This window comes from Cyphomyrmex costatus, unplaced genomic scaffold (genome assembly GCF_001594065.2).
Source record: "Cyphomyrmex costatus isolate MS0001 unplaced genomic scaffold, Ccosl1.0 scaffold5, whole genome shotgun sequence".
Taxonomy (NCBI): Eukaryota; Metazoa; Arthropoda; class Insecta; order Hymenoptera; family Formicidae; genus Cyphomyrmex; species Cyphomyrmex costatus.
The window spans coordinates 100,827-117,285 of NW_017279267.1; the positions used below are offsets into that span (position 1 = coordinate 100,827).

Sequence of the window (16,459 nt, forward strand, 5' to 3'; positions counted from 1 at the left end):
TATATATACAGGATGATTCGCCTTAAAAACTCATGTAGTTATTAATTGAATCCGCTCGCTATATATCTTTTGTCTGACTTTTTGTGCACGGAATATAAGAAAAAAAAATAAATATGACTCTTTTCGAATTTTCAAAATTCTTGTCACGATTTTTTGTATAAATCTCCGAATTATATAATCATATAATGAAAGCACACGTAGTGCGAAGGGTTAACATAAACAGCTTCGTGAAAATATTTATATCGATCGACTTAACCCGCGGGATGGCAGAATTGGGCCTGCAGATGATTCGGCGTCGTCGGTGTGAGCGGAGTCAAAGGTGTAAGGGGCGTTAACGGGCTACCTGGACTCTCGCTACCGGCATTGCTGGCCTGATAACCGCCGAGATAAGCGCCGACCACGTTGATCCCACTAGGATACAGGTCGACTGGATGATGGTGCATCGGCGGCGAGTGATGCACTGCAAGCACACGAAAAGAGGCGTTTTGAATTCTCGAGGGAGTTATGTAAAAACTTTATACAACGTGTGCTTTCTACAGTAGTATCATTGTCAAATCGACGATCAATTTAACTTGTGATATTATCATATATTATTATTACAGCTTCAGTTCATGATTGTGTTTTCAGTTTAACAGCAATGGCGCACATTATTTATATAACTGACAGGTATGTTTAAAATTTACATAGAAACATTATTAGGCACTCGACTGCATTTGGCGCTTTCTTACTTCTTTGATTTACACTAAAATCTCGTAAAGCGCGCGCTGGGAATATAATAATGGCTGCATTCAGCGATGAAAATAACTTTGTTAATGTTGTAAAATTCTTTAATATAATTAGTCTTGTCTTAGTTTCTTCACTATAAATTTAAATATATAAACTAATTATATTAAAAAACTATATACAAGGCTTTCTCTGTTGAACGCAGCCAATAAAGTTGTCTTCACTTTTAAAATTCATAATTATATTCTATCGCTATCTCCGTTCATATTCGAGCCGAAATAAACTTTTCACGTGTGTGGAGTGGTCAACGTGCGGATATGGTTAAGAGTTAAATTTAAATAATAATAAATTAATTTGATTTAATTTCTATTTATTTTATTTATTTATTATTATACATACATTATGTATATAATGATAAATAAATAAATAAATAATCACATACATTTTATTTTTCTTCAATTATTTATTTATCACAGATGTATCCCCAAATATTATTTTTATTTATAATTCATGTATATGCTTTTCTGAATCTATTATTCCAGTCTTTTTCTTAAAAAAAAAAAATTAAATGTGGCAATGTGTGCTTCGAACGATTTTGGAACGTCAAACGTAATCACGTACACGTTTCTCTCCATTATACGGCATGTTCAGATTTCCACCCGAGTGCTCCCTAGGTGTCATGTCATCCTTGTTTAACATTTGGTAAACAATAAGGATAGAAGGATATCTGAGTGGCACTCGGGTGGAAATCTGAACATAGCCATATATGTGATCTTTTGCCACATTCGATTGATCATTCAAAGAAAAGGAGTTTCCGCAAAGAGCCAATTAGAGCGCAGCATTGTTTATTTGAGATAGCCAATAGAAAATCCAATAAGTTGATCGTTAAAAATTTAAGCTAGATGTAGCTACATGTGTAGAAATGCATATCAAAATTCACATGTATAAAATACTTTATATCATTCCACGTACAAATCGCTAGCCTTATACTCGCATGCATTTAGCGTAATATATGAAAAAATGTTTGCGTGCTATTTTGAGATCCACTATTATTATAGATTTTACATTTTAATGTAATTCATATAGCAATCTTGTTTAACTTGTTATTACTTACTCTGTGTCTTGATCTTGCCGCTGTGTTTTTTCTGCCTCGCCCTGGAATTCTGAAACCAAACTTGCGTGACCCTTTTGCTGAGGCCGGTCACCTGGGCTATTCTCTCAAGGTCTTGCCCGTCGGGATTGCTGTCCATCTGGAAGTTGGCCTGCAAGACCGCAAGCTGCTCCTCGGTAAAGGTCGTCCTCACACGTTTCGTTTTGCTGCCTTTGCCGCCGTGCTCGGAATCGCAATCCTCCGACGATGAAGTATTGTTACCCTCGACCACATCCAAATAGTGGGCCTTGCAGAGCAGTCGAGCGTCTAGAAGTGCGAATTGCTCGCCCGTGGAGAGTTGACGGGAGCAGGCGTCACAGGCGAAACATGCCAAGTGATAGACTCGGTCCTTAGCCCTCCTCACCCAATCCCCGGCGCCCACACTGCGCCCGCATTTCGCGCATTTCGCGCCGAATGTTCTGCAAAAACGCAAACGGTAGGGATTTCTCCCATGTGAAAGCCGCACGTGACGTGTTGCCATCAACTTTCGAACGTGCGCGAGTGTTAAAAAAAAAAAAGTTAATCGACGCGCGTAATCAATGACAAAGGGAGTCGGCTCGGCCGATCGATGTACCGGTGTACCGCCCATTTATCACCCACTTACCGTCATTCATCATTCATTGATTCACGCGAGTCTCTCTCTTTTTTGGCGCGCGGCTATACGAATGGACTCGGCAATAGCCGCGGCTCTCTCGCAGCGCATAACGGATTCGGTCGCGCGCGCGGACACACCGGTCGAAAATACTATTTTTATCCCGTCGATGGCAGGTTCATTCGAGACCTCCGAGAACGCGAGGACCCGGCAGCAGTCCTGTCCTCATTAACATATCTACTCAGCCACTCGGTGTCCTCCCGACGAGGCATCGGAGCCACCTCGGTTTAAGGATCGTTATCGCGATTCGAGGAGTAGATTACGTCGAGATTATTTCGATGTCTCAGTTGTGCAGCTTCCGACCCTATACAAATCGGCTCGATTTCTTTGAATCCACGCCGACGAGAGGAGAGAATCTAGCGCTAAAAGAGGACTCGAGGAAAGAGTCCGAAGGAAGCTGAAAGATTGAGGACCACGATGTAGCAGCGCGAAGAAAACTAAAACACGAAATTGAGCAGAGGTTATATCACGCATACGGGAGTATATGCAAAAAAAAAAAGAAAAAAACTGGGAACGGGAAGGAGGAACGAAGCGAAGGAAAAGAAAAAGGATCGATAAGAAGCACAGACATATAGGAAAGAAGGAAAGAAAAAGGAAGAGAAAAAGCAAAAGGAAAGGAGAAGCAAGAGGAAGAGCATAGAGACGAGGCAGAAGAAGAAGTAGAAGAATGCATCAACGACCGATCGACCATGGCGTTATTGTATGGAAAAATATGGTAAGCTCATGGAGGGATTAGTCTTCGCGTCTGCATAGTCATCGTCGCATGACGCGATGTTTTCGGGGGAGGGGATATTATTGGTTATGGTGATCGCGCAAAGGGCACGCCTAGGAGCTAGTTTGTACCGATCACCAGCGATCTCTCTATGATCCCCATCCTTTTTTTTCACCATTTATTTTCTAGTCTAGAGCAGACTTACATCGAAGTGACGAAAGCATCCCGATCAGTACTGTCCAAGATTTGTAATTGTGCCCTGGTGAAAATAAAAATTATAAGATAAGTCGAAGAAGGTTGTAAACATGTAAAAGCGTAAAAACATTTCCTTTACATTTTGTTCTCTCAATTTTCGCCTCCCGGAAGCTTCATTCATGTGTTTCTGTGTCACTCTTCCCTTACATTACATATATAATACTTTGCTCTAATCTTTATTTTCGCCAAAATGGACACTGACTTAATATAGATGTTCAAATCTGTTATCGTGGATAAGATTATCAGATGTAATATTCCTGTGAATGCGCAATTATCGTTCAAATTCTTGCGACCAATCAAAAATTGGCTGAAAATCTCGTAAAAACTAATACAAAGTAATAAAAAAAATAAAATATTTAACCGCCATTATGCGATAGTTACAGGTCTCCTTACGTCATATATGTTACTTTCTTTTTTCTTAATAGTGGTGTAATATAAAAAAAGAAAGATAACAGACGTGATATACGTCAAGTTCAAATCAAGTCAATACACAAAATTACAAATCTTGGACCACACTGATATCGATTATTTCGACTGATTTGAAGTTAGCGCCTACTACTCATCATTAGTACGATCTTTCTCAAGAAGATCCTCCTTGCGCGTTTCCGCAAGAAGTGAATTTGACAACATTGGCTGCGTTTAACAGAAAAAACAGTATTGCAATATTGTAAGATTCCTTCATATAATTAGTTTATACATTTAAAAATTGTAAGTAAAATAATCAAATTTCCAAAATGAATAAAAAATAAAAGAAAGTTAAAAACAGACTGCTGCAGGAATTTCGCGCTGTTAAAGTTGCGCAATACAATACAAATAAGACTTGAATGTATTCACAATAACATTACATTATCACGTGTACATATTTCGGCTAATCTCTTAGCCATCTTTAGCAATTAGTCTACTGTACTAATTTTGCATTTTACAATTAGGCTATTACGATATACTGCTCTTTTGTTTTCTTTTGGTTTTTGTACATTTAAATCCAGTAAACAACTAAAAACAACCGTATCAAAAAATCTCATATACAGCAGTTGTAAAGCTACTTTTTTGATGGACGCGACAACTGAAAAAGTTTCCCCGACAAGGAGATCTTCCATCGTGAAAATGTGAATGTGTCATTCGACGAGTGTCGCCTCAGGTAAATAGTAGCGCCCGCTGCTCCCCCCGTCCATCCTTCTATGGTTTCGTACCCCAGAAAAGCAAAGACTTAACACACCGAGGAGGGCAAGAGGGCGACGAGAGGGGAATCCTGTGTATCCGGCGGCGACGAGAGAACTGGTATCGGGTATCTATAAATCTTCAGGGCCGTACGCGCGCGTCGGCTACCAAACGGCCCCGCCCTAATTTATTCATTTGTTCTTCCACATAGGCGGGCCCTATAAGTCAACGGGGGATTAAGTTGGGCGCTCGCTGGTATAAGACGCTTGCGGGAGCATGATCGAACCCCGCCGGCGTACGGATCGCGATTGAGGACTGAGGATTGCGAAGTACACGTCGAGACGATCCAAGTTAATTGCGTCTCGGTAGCATAGAACAGCTAGTCATAATTTAGATTTACGCAGCAATCCTTGTATATATCCCGTACAGTACAGATCGTTCCAGTAATATTTCAATAACACTGCATCAATAATGTCACTCCACCGTGCCATAATGCAGAAATATTGCAACAGTCCAGTAATGATTTCGATAACACTCTACGATCTTCCAGCAATATTATAACAACACTGAAACGTATTCCAACGATATCGTGCAGTAACTTTGCAGCAATGTTGTTACAAACTTTTATGTTGAACGAGTGTTTCCGCGATGAACGATATCGAAGAAGAACTGCAATCGTGTAAAGTTATCGCTCCAATATATAACGCATTATTCAGTCCCATGGACGTTTCGCCAACTCAAAGAACCGCGATCATTTGCTTACGTCTCGAGTGTCCCGGCAGCCGCGAGGTATGCGGCCTTAAGTGCCGGCGAGGTGAAGAAGATAACACTGCGATTACGACGACAGGTGGTCCCGACGTCGTGTTGGGCGACGCGAGTAGCTTCTGCGCTGATCGTGCCGATTCGAAAAAACCAGAATCTCATGGGCTTCGACGGAAATCGCTAATAGAGCGATTTTTGCCGCATGCGAGAGAGCCCACGAATCACTTCGACGCCTGAACTCTTCTTTTTTCGGTCGAAACGTACGAAAGCGACGAAAGCGGGGAAAGGATTGGGGCCCCGGACATTGGGGAATATAGGGGGCGCACGGGCCCCGGGGGTCGGGTGAATATTTATTAATTTCAAAGACCACTCTATTTCTCTCTCACTCTTCGCTCCCTCGCTCACCTGGAAGAAAAGAAGTACCGCGCCGGCTCGCACTCGGATGAAGGCGGGAAGAAGGAACGGTTCGAGGATCGCAGCTGGCTTCGGTGCCTTACGAGGCGAATTCCTCAGTCCTCCGGAACACTGACACTAGGCAGTCCCATCTCGAGTGACTCGGCACCCACATACACGTACGTGTATATTTGGTATACGGAATCACGAAGCGCGAAGTAACCCGCTTTCGGGACATTGATAAATTAATGATAGCCGGGCAATTCCTTCCCCGCCAGCTATACCGTACAGATCCTAGCGTGTTATTTTTCGTATCGTCGGACCTTTCGAGCCCTCTCCTTCTCTCTCTCTCTCTCTCTCTCTTTCTCTCTACATCGCCTGGACAGAACTTGAGAAATGCTTCGTGAGTATCGCGTAACGAAAGATACGTCTCTAAGTGTATAAACGGATTACGCGGCGTCTTAGGGGAGGACAAAAATGACGCGGGGAGTAGCATCACGTAAAAGCCGAAGCGGGAGAGGATTTCGCGAAAGAATGTTCTCTCTCAGGACAAGAGTATTTATTTTTTTTCCGCGTTCGCCGCGTGCGCGCGCGAGACAGTGAGACGTCGAGACGTCAACGTGACTCCGCAGCTCGTGCTGTGCGTGAGCATGCGTGATACACGAATGCACGGTGACGTGAATAGCCGACTATACGTGAGGTCCGCGCGGGCAGAGAGAGAGAGAGAGAGAGAGGAGGAGGAAGAAGAAGACGAAGAGAGGCAGACTACATTGGAAGACATTAATCACCCAATGGCGACTCTCTCGCGAGCGCACATCTCGGACACCCAATACGCGCGCTTATGGATGTCTATCGACGTAGAAATACCACATCCGTATAGCCAACACGCGCGGATAGAGCCACGTGACTCGGGAATACGATTCACACGAGCGACCTGATCGACGGTCCGCACTCCGTGTGCTTGTTTCGCGCGAAGAACAAAGAATCCTTAACCTGGGAATAATCGCCTACGATGTAGTTTTTACACTCCAGCAGCAAGAGAATAAAGCTCAGTGTCTTTACGATAGAAGTTTTCTCTACTGAATACGATTATGTAACTTTTTCCCTAGGGTGGTAAGGAACATGAACAGTGAGAATTTTTATACTATTCATATATGAGATATGAAACATTTTTTTACTTGTCACGTTTCTGCCCTAGGGGGAACAAGTTACATAATCGCGATACCCAAGTCAAGAATTTATACCTACTTTTTCTCTTTGGAATACTAATGAATTGTAGAAAAATGTGCGTAATTAATAATAGTGACTTTGAAAACTAATCTACAATGTACTCTTTGCTTCTTATGTTGCTTTTTATCTCTTTACAATTATTTTATCAAAACAATCGTATTTCTTATCTCTTCTGAAATTCGTCAACTTTTAAACCTACTCTATGTGTTTTTGTTTCCTATTTCTTGCTTTTCACCTCTTGTCTGTTTGCTTCTTATCCCGTTTTACGTTTTCTATCGCCCGAGATAAAAGTTGCCAATAAAATTGTCAATAAAACGGTTGTAAAGAGGGAAGAAAGCAAGAGATAAAAAGTAAGAAACAGGAAACAAAGAGAACATTGTAGAATAGGTTTTAGATCGAGCGGCAGAAAACCGCGAAGAAACATAATCATGGACATTCGCAAGGGGGGCAGGAGAGAACCTTGCCACTTCTAAATTTTGGCAGTGAGAAACAGATAAACTATAAAAATCATTTTTATAACAAAAATTATAAAACGATAAAATAAAAATTGACCGATTAGATTAAACATACATAAATGAAAAATGCCATATTCGATCAAGATAAATTAGGCTTTTCACTCCAATAATTTTTTAATTCTTCTACCTAATAGTATTTCTTGTGAATTTATACAATTTCTAATTCAAATTAATCAACTGCGTCGATTATTTGTTAGTCCTGGAACACAGTTCTAATCCATTTTAAATTATAGTTAGAATAATAATATCATAAATATTAAATTGGTGAACAATTTAATATATTATTACTGCAAATAAGCATCTAAGAAAGTTATAATTGCTTTTTAAGATCTTTAAAGTCTAATTTTAATTCAATTATTTTAATAAGTTTTCTGTGTGAAAATAAATTTGTACCCCGTACTCCGACTGAAATACACCGATAAGGATAAGAGACAAAAGAGCAAAAGGAAACAGTGATAAGAAACAAAAAAACAGAGAAAGCAAAGAACACATTGTATAAATTAGCCTTTAATTAAGGGTTAACGAGTCAACGGCGTGGAACTGAATATTATATTCTCGATTGTAACATTCGATCGCCGAATTTTCGACGAAGAGAGCAAACGGAATCGAGCGAGTTCGAGCTTTTCGTGTGGTAATTCTCTCCTTATAGACAGACGGCTGCGGCGGTAACAGGGAGGAAAGGGTCACGCGATCACGGTAGCCAAGTCGTGTCCTCTTAAGCTGGGCTTTGAGCCGACTTGATCTCGAATCGCGTCAGCGGGGCGCCCGAGTTGCCCTCGACGAAGCGGGATATTATTAGTAGGCTCATCGATAATGTCCAGTAATTCTTCCCTTCCCCTTCCCCTCATCCTTTCAATCTTTCCTTTCCTCCATCTCGCGATAGCAATACTCGGAATGCGGATCTATGCACGGAGAACAGGTTGACCCTCTTTCTCCCCTCACCCCCTGCGAATCGAACGGATAATACATCGAATGAAATATCAGACAACGTCCGCATCCAGAATCTGGAATAGATTTCCGGGCCCGGATGCTAATCACGATTGCCATCTTTGACTCGTTCTGCTGAAGCTCAACTGTCCTCCTGCCGGAAATCGATTGTTGAAAGATAATTATATATACGTTCGAGTTTATAAAGTATTGATAGTTGGTTCTTATTTCAAGATCGTTTTATAGATAATATAATCGCAAGATGCTAATATGACTTTCCGATTGGTATATTTATAGTCGATTCTTATATCATCGCGTAAGTACAGTTTTAAGCTGTCATGGACCAATCAGAAGATTGGCTTACAGTCAGAGATAACTACGATGCTGTCGAAGATTTCTTTTCAAAATCGAAAGACGTCGAAAAGAAGATATTAGAATATAGAGCGATTGATCGGAGATCTTTTCCCATCTACCAAAAAAAGTAGAGATTTGTTGAAGGTCGAAACGAAAACCAAGAGGTGTCAACCGTGATTCTAATCGAACCGCTTGCCGTAAATGCGACTCCTCTCCGGCTATGGCGAGAGGCGTCGGTGAGAGAGACGAGGGTAAACTCAGCATGCAAATATGTTTGCACTTACAAGGCGTAATCGTGCCTGCAGTAGAGTCGCATGCCACGCAGGAAGCAGGAGTGCTGATCGTGCAGGGGTCGTGCACAGGCGCAACACTTTAGGCATCTCGAGTGCCAGGTACGACCCCCTACGCACAGAACGGTGCGCTCTCGTACGCTCTCCCCGCAGCCGCCGCAATCCATCTCCATAGCGTCGTATCCGTTGTCGCTGCCGCTCTTTTTCGCGACGGCGACGTTGTTGTTGTTCGTGTTGTTATTATTGTTGTTATTGTTGTTATTGTTGTTGGTCTTCGGGCACAGAACGCCGTCCGCACATTCGGACTCCGTCTCCATTTCAGTCTGCAAGAATGTGGAATCGTGTTAACAAGATATTCGTTACAGATATGCGATTATGCGTCGTGTTGTTTATGTAATAGTGTAACGATTGAAAAATAAGGATCCTAAACGGTCTATCTATATTTCTAGCGCTGAAATAATTTTGTGTGAATTAGCGTAGTCGCACGACGGTTTTATAAAGAAAAACTTTACATTATAATAATTCTGCGTTTGATTCTTCTGCTATTTACACTTTTTTTATTTATTCATATATAGAGCCTTTGTTATTTTCTTTTTAATTATTGTTTTAGATCTATATATTTACTTAAAAATACTTCACTGAAATCGTTCTTTACGTGAATATGTACCGCACACATGAAAGAACAGGTTTCCCTAAGTGGTAATTAAACACGATAACGTAAGTTTGCGGTTTGCCGCACGTAAATCGCGAAAGAAGAGAAAGTTGATTCATGAAAGACTTAAAGATGCAAAGCTGATTGCCGAGGCAAGCATCGTTCGCGGAGAGACATCCGATTTCGGGGCTAGGACTCCGAATCTGCCGATTAATGCTTGGCAAAGTGAAATAATGGACGATCCACCGCTTCGGGGGCCGTCAGGGCGCGCCGAGTGATAAATGATCCCTCGAGACTCGACGACGCATAATCGCGTATACGCAAATCCATCGGGATTGCCCGCGCGCGATTGTCTAATTATCCGCGGGTTCATGTCGGCGCGATTTTAAAGCGGGCGCCAAAACTGGCGCCAATACCACGATTTTGTAACTCTTTAATGACAATTCAGTATCGTTGTATTATCTCACTGTGTAGCTTTTATATCATATATAATATCTACATGAAGCAATAACGATATCGAAATGTTGTTAAGAGAGTACAGAATTAAGATACTAGTTATCAATGGGACACAAATGGAAAACATAGACAATAAAAATAACAGATTTCAACACTAGAAAAAAAAGTCAGGTTGCATTAATTGGAATTTCGAAAATGAATAAATTAGAATATTTTGGTTGAGTTTATTAATATTTTAGTTGCATTTATTACAATTCGAAGATAAAATTACTAGAATTCGGAAATTCTTTTCAGTGAACCTATATTAGAAAGCAGAATAATGGTTTTGGTATCTTTTATTTTGTTCTCACTATCTGTGGCTTTTAAAAATTGTGTCTTAGGGTTTATGTGTTCAATCTTATCGTATCGATACATTCGGTTTGTTTTTTTTATTGCTACACGGAAATGCACTAGAACTTTCTCTTTCGCTTTCGCCAAATTTCAAATATATATACCTATATATTTCGCTTTAAGTATGAAAAGCATACACCGTATATAGTTTAACTATAACAAAAAAACAGACCTGTTATCTCGCAACCTATTAGAGCTACATGAACGTCGCGATTAATAATGATCGTTAATATCATCCATCCGTAATACTTTTTTCTCGCTATCGATTCCAGGCCGACGGCGACGGCACTCATTGTACGATGCGTCGCCGCGCCGGAGATAAACGCGGAGATACCGTCTATCAGATCCGCGCGCGGATTTCTTTCGCCGTGCTCCGTCACGGCACGCGCGCATGCTGCAGATCGTATGCAGATCGTATGTGATACCCGATAATATTAATTGGCACGCGAGCAGCGCACAAGCGTTATTGTTCGCCCCGGGAGGCGTGCGATGAGTTAATTACCCCGAGCGACCGGCACGGAGCGCTCATTCGCGAACTCTCCACTCTCATGCGATTTCTTCGCCGACGCTTAGAGAACGTGTGATTCTCCCGAACTGTCGGAGCTGCGTTCCTTTACTCTGAATAGTCACTAATGTAGAGAAATTGACTTTAATCTCGATTCGATTTACTTTTTATCTTTTTCTAATTCTGAGAAGATAAAGGTAAATCAAACTGAAATTAAAATTAATTTACATTATTAATAGAAATGGACATAAGAGAGTTAACTCATGTGTTAATATTTATAGTTGGTTCTTGTTTCAAACAATCACGGTTATTCCGCCAGAGGTTAAAATTTTCAAAAGGTAAAAGGAACAAAGAGATGTAAATATTTGGCACGCAATAATTTCTCTAAAAAACAAGGGAAGGTCATCCTTTTTAAAAGTAAAAAGTCCATTACCATTCTTCTATGATGTTATTTAATTGTATAGATGTAAGTTCTATATAATTAATTACCATTCATTCATGTCATTTAATTGTGTGTATTAATGAGACCTATAAGATTGTTGCCGTTGTCATGTCTACACGGAAGTGTTGCCGAGGTATTTAAAAATTTAGCTAGATACAAATCTGAAAATTTTATTGACTCGTGAAAATAATTTTATTAAACTATGAAAAATTCTAAAAAATATGAGTATGGATTTGACATAATGCGATGTCTATACATAATTAATTATATAGAACACTGAATAAAACTCTGAATGTTAAAGCTCTTTGCAGCAATGCTTATCATACATCTCAGATTTTTATGTAATTATTTTGATGGTCCAACCAAATTATTTTCAGACCTACATCTAATTAAATTTTTAGATACTTCAGCAAAATTATTCCGAGTATAATACCGTTTCCTTGTAAAAAAAACATCATCAAAATTCAGGGTTTAAAGTGATCAATCGGAGATTTTTTCTACCTGCCAGAAAGTCGGCGTTTCATCGAACAAGCCGGAGTCCCCTGTTGAAAACCGGGAAAGTAGCAAGTGATGCTAATATGGTTCCATGATTGCTTTATGACATCTTGAGACACTATTTAAGAGGGTTTTGAAATAAGGACCGATTATGAATACCGGAATTAACTCCTCTTTCTCCAATGAAAGAAAAATTATTTATTTGACTTAAATCAAATTTATTATCGTATTTGACTTAAATACATACATTCTCTCCAACGAAGGAAATAAAGATGAACTAAAATAATTTAGTCAAATGAACAATTTTTTCTTATTGAATCAGTGCAAAGTTTTAGAGTCCCCAGGAGAGCAAAGAGCGGTGGCAAATCTCTCTCGAGAAAACGCGAAAACCTCACGTATCGCGTCAAACATCTGCAGGGAAGCTGACACGGCGCGGCGGCCGCCATGGCCAATTTCGAGGATTCTCTTCCGCTTCTCCTGCCCTCGTCGACGTTGGAACTCAAGTTCCACGCTCGACTCTACACGCGGGACCGGTGTAATCATTTCATGTGCACAACCGGACAGCTATTGATTTATGACTCGCCCGAAGGCGAAGCTGAACTTCCCACTAGTGATTTATGCCTCGTGGCTTTTCTCTGTCTTCTCTCGCGTGTGGAAACCACCTTCGCGTATCGCATACCGGCGCGCCGCGTCGCGATACCTCGATTTATTAGTATCGTCGCACCGGACGATGAGTTTTAAGTGTCGTGCAAAAGCCCCTCGAAGGGAAGCGCTTCCAGTCACGGGATGTGACTGAATGGAAAAATCGTCGAAACGAGTTATAGTAGTTATACGAATAGCGGAAGGCAAGGCGTCCATATGGACGTCTAAACAAACGTCTAACGTTGATCAAGATGGATTTATGCTAATTTCAGTCGTTCGAATTAACGCGTGAATGAGCGTACACAATGTAGAAATTAACGAAAATAAATGGTAGCTTAAGACGAGAAAAGGGAATAGCGCATTACATGCAATTTTCCAGGGTGTTGATGAAAGAGCAACGGCACGGCGCCACTTGCCATTAAATAAAAATGTCCACCAAAAATATGTTAGAGACTTCTCTCAATAGGTTTAACCGTAGAACTTTAGTGTATACCTGTTCGAATTTATGACATTTCGACCGCATCCCTGAATTCAAACAGGTAATTTTGGAGCGGTGTGGAATCTAGCCTGCGCCCTGCACGGAAAGAATGGCTTTGCTAAAGTATTTGAAAATAACTTTGTTGGGTCATCAAAATAACTATGTAGCTTAAGCACTGATATCATTTATGAATACACGTCTGTATGTCCCTCGAAATAATTTCAAATTATTTCAAAATAATAGGTGTCCTGTAAAAACCGTAACACTTATAAGGATATAGATTTCTATGCCGAGGCTACAATATTTTTTTAATTGTAAGTATATAAAATTAGCGAATATACCGCCTGAAGCTTGTTTGTTCAGGTGTGATTAATGATGAAATAATGTGATCAACGTAAAATGCCAATCACATCTAAACGCGCGAACTTTAGGCGACATGATTCGTCAATATTAAATTAAATTATAAATCAAAGAACTATTATAGCTTCGGCATAAGAATTTTATCTCAAAATAATCTCAGGAATTTATCGTTAAGCGATGGTCTTTACGAGATACCCTGTAAACACGGGTGTTATGACGATCGCTACACTGCAAAAAGTTTGGACATTCTAACAATCAATTTGAAAATCATACATTATTTTCAACAGTCCAATGAAATTATTTTCAGATAACAATGACAATGACAAAAAGTTTTGACATTTTTTATCAATTTAAATGTCTTATATAATTATTTTGATGGTTCAATCAATTTATTTGCATGTCTAGCTATGTCTAACTACATCTCTGAATACTTTAGCAACACCGTTCTTTCCGTGCAGATTTTTCAAAAGTCGTTTGTTTAGTTATTGCGATTCGTAAATAGAACTATGTAATATGGTTTCCTTTTAAAGTAATATGAGAATTATTTTATCAATGTAATAAAGTTAAAATAATATACACACGCGATCAAACTTGATGAATCGATTCTGAAATTCGAATGATCAATGTCCAAATACGTAACTTGCGCCACGCGTGTATGAATTTTCCCTTTCTCTTTGTCCGTTAAAGAAAAGATTAAGCTCTGCCAAATATTCTCCCACGCGAATATCCAACTTGACGAGTTCCTATCTTTGTATCCATTGCTCGTTTTGCAACGTTTTTTGCAATCAGCGAACGGGTGAGAAAGAATAATAGCCTCATTTTTTATTCGTCAACGAGCCTGAGCGGTGGTTGCTGGATGAACTGACAAAGTGAGAAATGTGGAGGTGGCGAAGTTGGGGCCAGACGCGCGAACTTCGAAACTGCCCGACTACCGAATAATGAACATATCAGTGAGCTATCGGACGTCTTTCTTACAGTTTCACAATCAATTTCAGTATCGTATGTATTCGAAATTGTAAATTGATACTATCTGATCAACCAAAAGATTGATCCAACACAGAAAGAACGGTTTGACTGAAAAATCTAGAAGCTTATTTAGACACAGATCTGAACTTAATTTCGTTGGGCCGACAAAAGAATTATATAGGACGTTCAAACTGATTGCTAGAGTGTCAAAACTTTTTATATAGTGCAATCATTGTCACGACACTTGTATCAAACATTCGATAATTTGAAATTATTTCAAGAAATATATAAATACACATTCACAATGCTGCACATTCAGCACAAGACAATATAAATATTACAATACACGGTCAGATCAATTATTATGTGAATACAAATGATTGATCTATAGAAAATATTTAGAGTCATAGAGAAAAGACCTATTCGTACAGGGAATCATGATTCGCTGCCGATCGAACGAACGCGAGAAACGAACACACAAATTATTATATGTATAATAGTAGTCGTAATTTAAAGAATACAATTAAACGCAATATTCATAAATATTGACTTTACTGTATGTAGCTAAATTTTTAAATATGTACTTCAGCAAAACCGTACTTTTCGTGAACGACTAAAATTAATTCTTTTTGGATTCAAATTAATGTTATTTTTAACATTCTGCGTTAATTGGATTTATACTTTTAGACTTACAAGAATATAATTCTATTTTAATTTAGATTTAGAAATATTCTTCAACCAGCAAAGCACTTAATCTGCTAATTTCTTTATCAAACAGTTAATGTTTTCTTTTTACGAATCATTTATTTTTTAAGAATCTTGCCAGCAAAGTAATAAAAAATCCGACGCATTTATTGCACACATGTATAGACTCGCCACTCACGCATCTGTTTAAAGGTGAAAGAACCTACCTTCATAATTGCGCCGCCGCGATTAATCCAAACGCGATTACGCGCTTCTTCTTTTCTTCATTTTACTGTCGGAGTGTAATACCTGCTCACGTATTACTATCGCAGTCTTGCCGTCTCTTCTCACCCCGTCTTCCGCATATATACTATGAAGTCCGCGAACCAAGTTCTCCACCGATCTATCCCATAAATTTGGGTCGCAATTCGACTCACTCGGCCCGATCATCCGTCATCCGTTTACGCAGATGCGAGAACCGCGGGCTTTGGCAAAAGAATCGAACGACACCCTACCCCGGTCGGTGCTAAGAGAAGACTGACATACTCGGTTCTGCCCCTACCACGCCGTTCGTTGAGCCGCAGGGATGGGCGATGGAAGTGCAGTGGGGATGGTCCAACACACTCGCACGTGTGTCCAACACTCGCGTGTCTTATGACAGCCGAGCTGTCTGCCATAAGAATACATTTTAGATGAGAAATATTGCTGGAATCCATTATGAACTGTAATCGAAATTCTAGATCAATGTATATATAGTTGCGACGAGTGACACTTGCTATGAAAGATGCCAAAAAACGGCGTCAAGATGGAAAAGAGAAAGAAGAGAGAGAGAGAGAGAGAGAGAGAGAGAGAGAGAGAGAGAGAGCATTATTTATTAAGAGACTAGTCTCTTCAAGCACCGGATGAACAATACTTGGATAAATAAAGCTTGTACCAATATAAAATTTAAAATAAGGTTTAAAACAATGTAATATATTGTATGCGTGTGTATACAGAGAAAGAAAGAGAGAGTTCATCGGAAGTATCGTATACTAATGCGCAACACACGCAACTCGCGCTACGTACGTATCGGGGTATTGGGGGGGTTGCAAGCTTGCGAGACAGATAGATGGTGATAATAGGTAGCAGAGCACGGAGAGGATCGGGAACTCTAGCTAGGACGTTAGGGTGAACGCTGCTGGATAAGCTCCGCCTACGGTACCCGCCCATGGTTCTCCCGGCGTAGAGCGGGGTACACGTTCACGAGACCGAAACGTCGGTGGGGGCGC

The 16,459-nt window shown here is 40.1% G+C and overlaps 1 protein-coding gene across 2 annotated transcripts; it reads right to left on the reverse strand.

Moving 5' to 3' along the window:
- Nucleotides 1-251: 251 nt before the first annotated feature.
- On the reverse strand, nt 252-15,509 carry LOC108778416 (LIM/homeobox protein Awh). 2 transcript variants are annotated; one of them, XM_018545591.1, is made up of 4 exons: nt 15,419-15,509; nt 9,116-9,444; nt 1,838-2,292; nt 252-460 (listed from the first exon to the last, which is right to left on the reverse strand). In XM_018545591.1, exons 1-4 carry the CDS (start codon nt 15,422-15,424, stop codon nt 252-254), a joined length of 999 nt encoding a protein of 332 aa, XP_018401093.1. In that variant the 5' UTR covers nt 15,425-15,509. The 2 variants fall into 2 exon arrangements, with proteins under 2 accessions (XP_018401093.1, XP_018401092.1); XM_018545590.1 differs by lacking the exon at nt 15,419-15,509 and adding an exon at nt 12,691-12,738.
- Nucleotides 15,510-16,459: the final 950 nt, after the last annotated feature.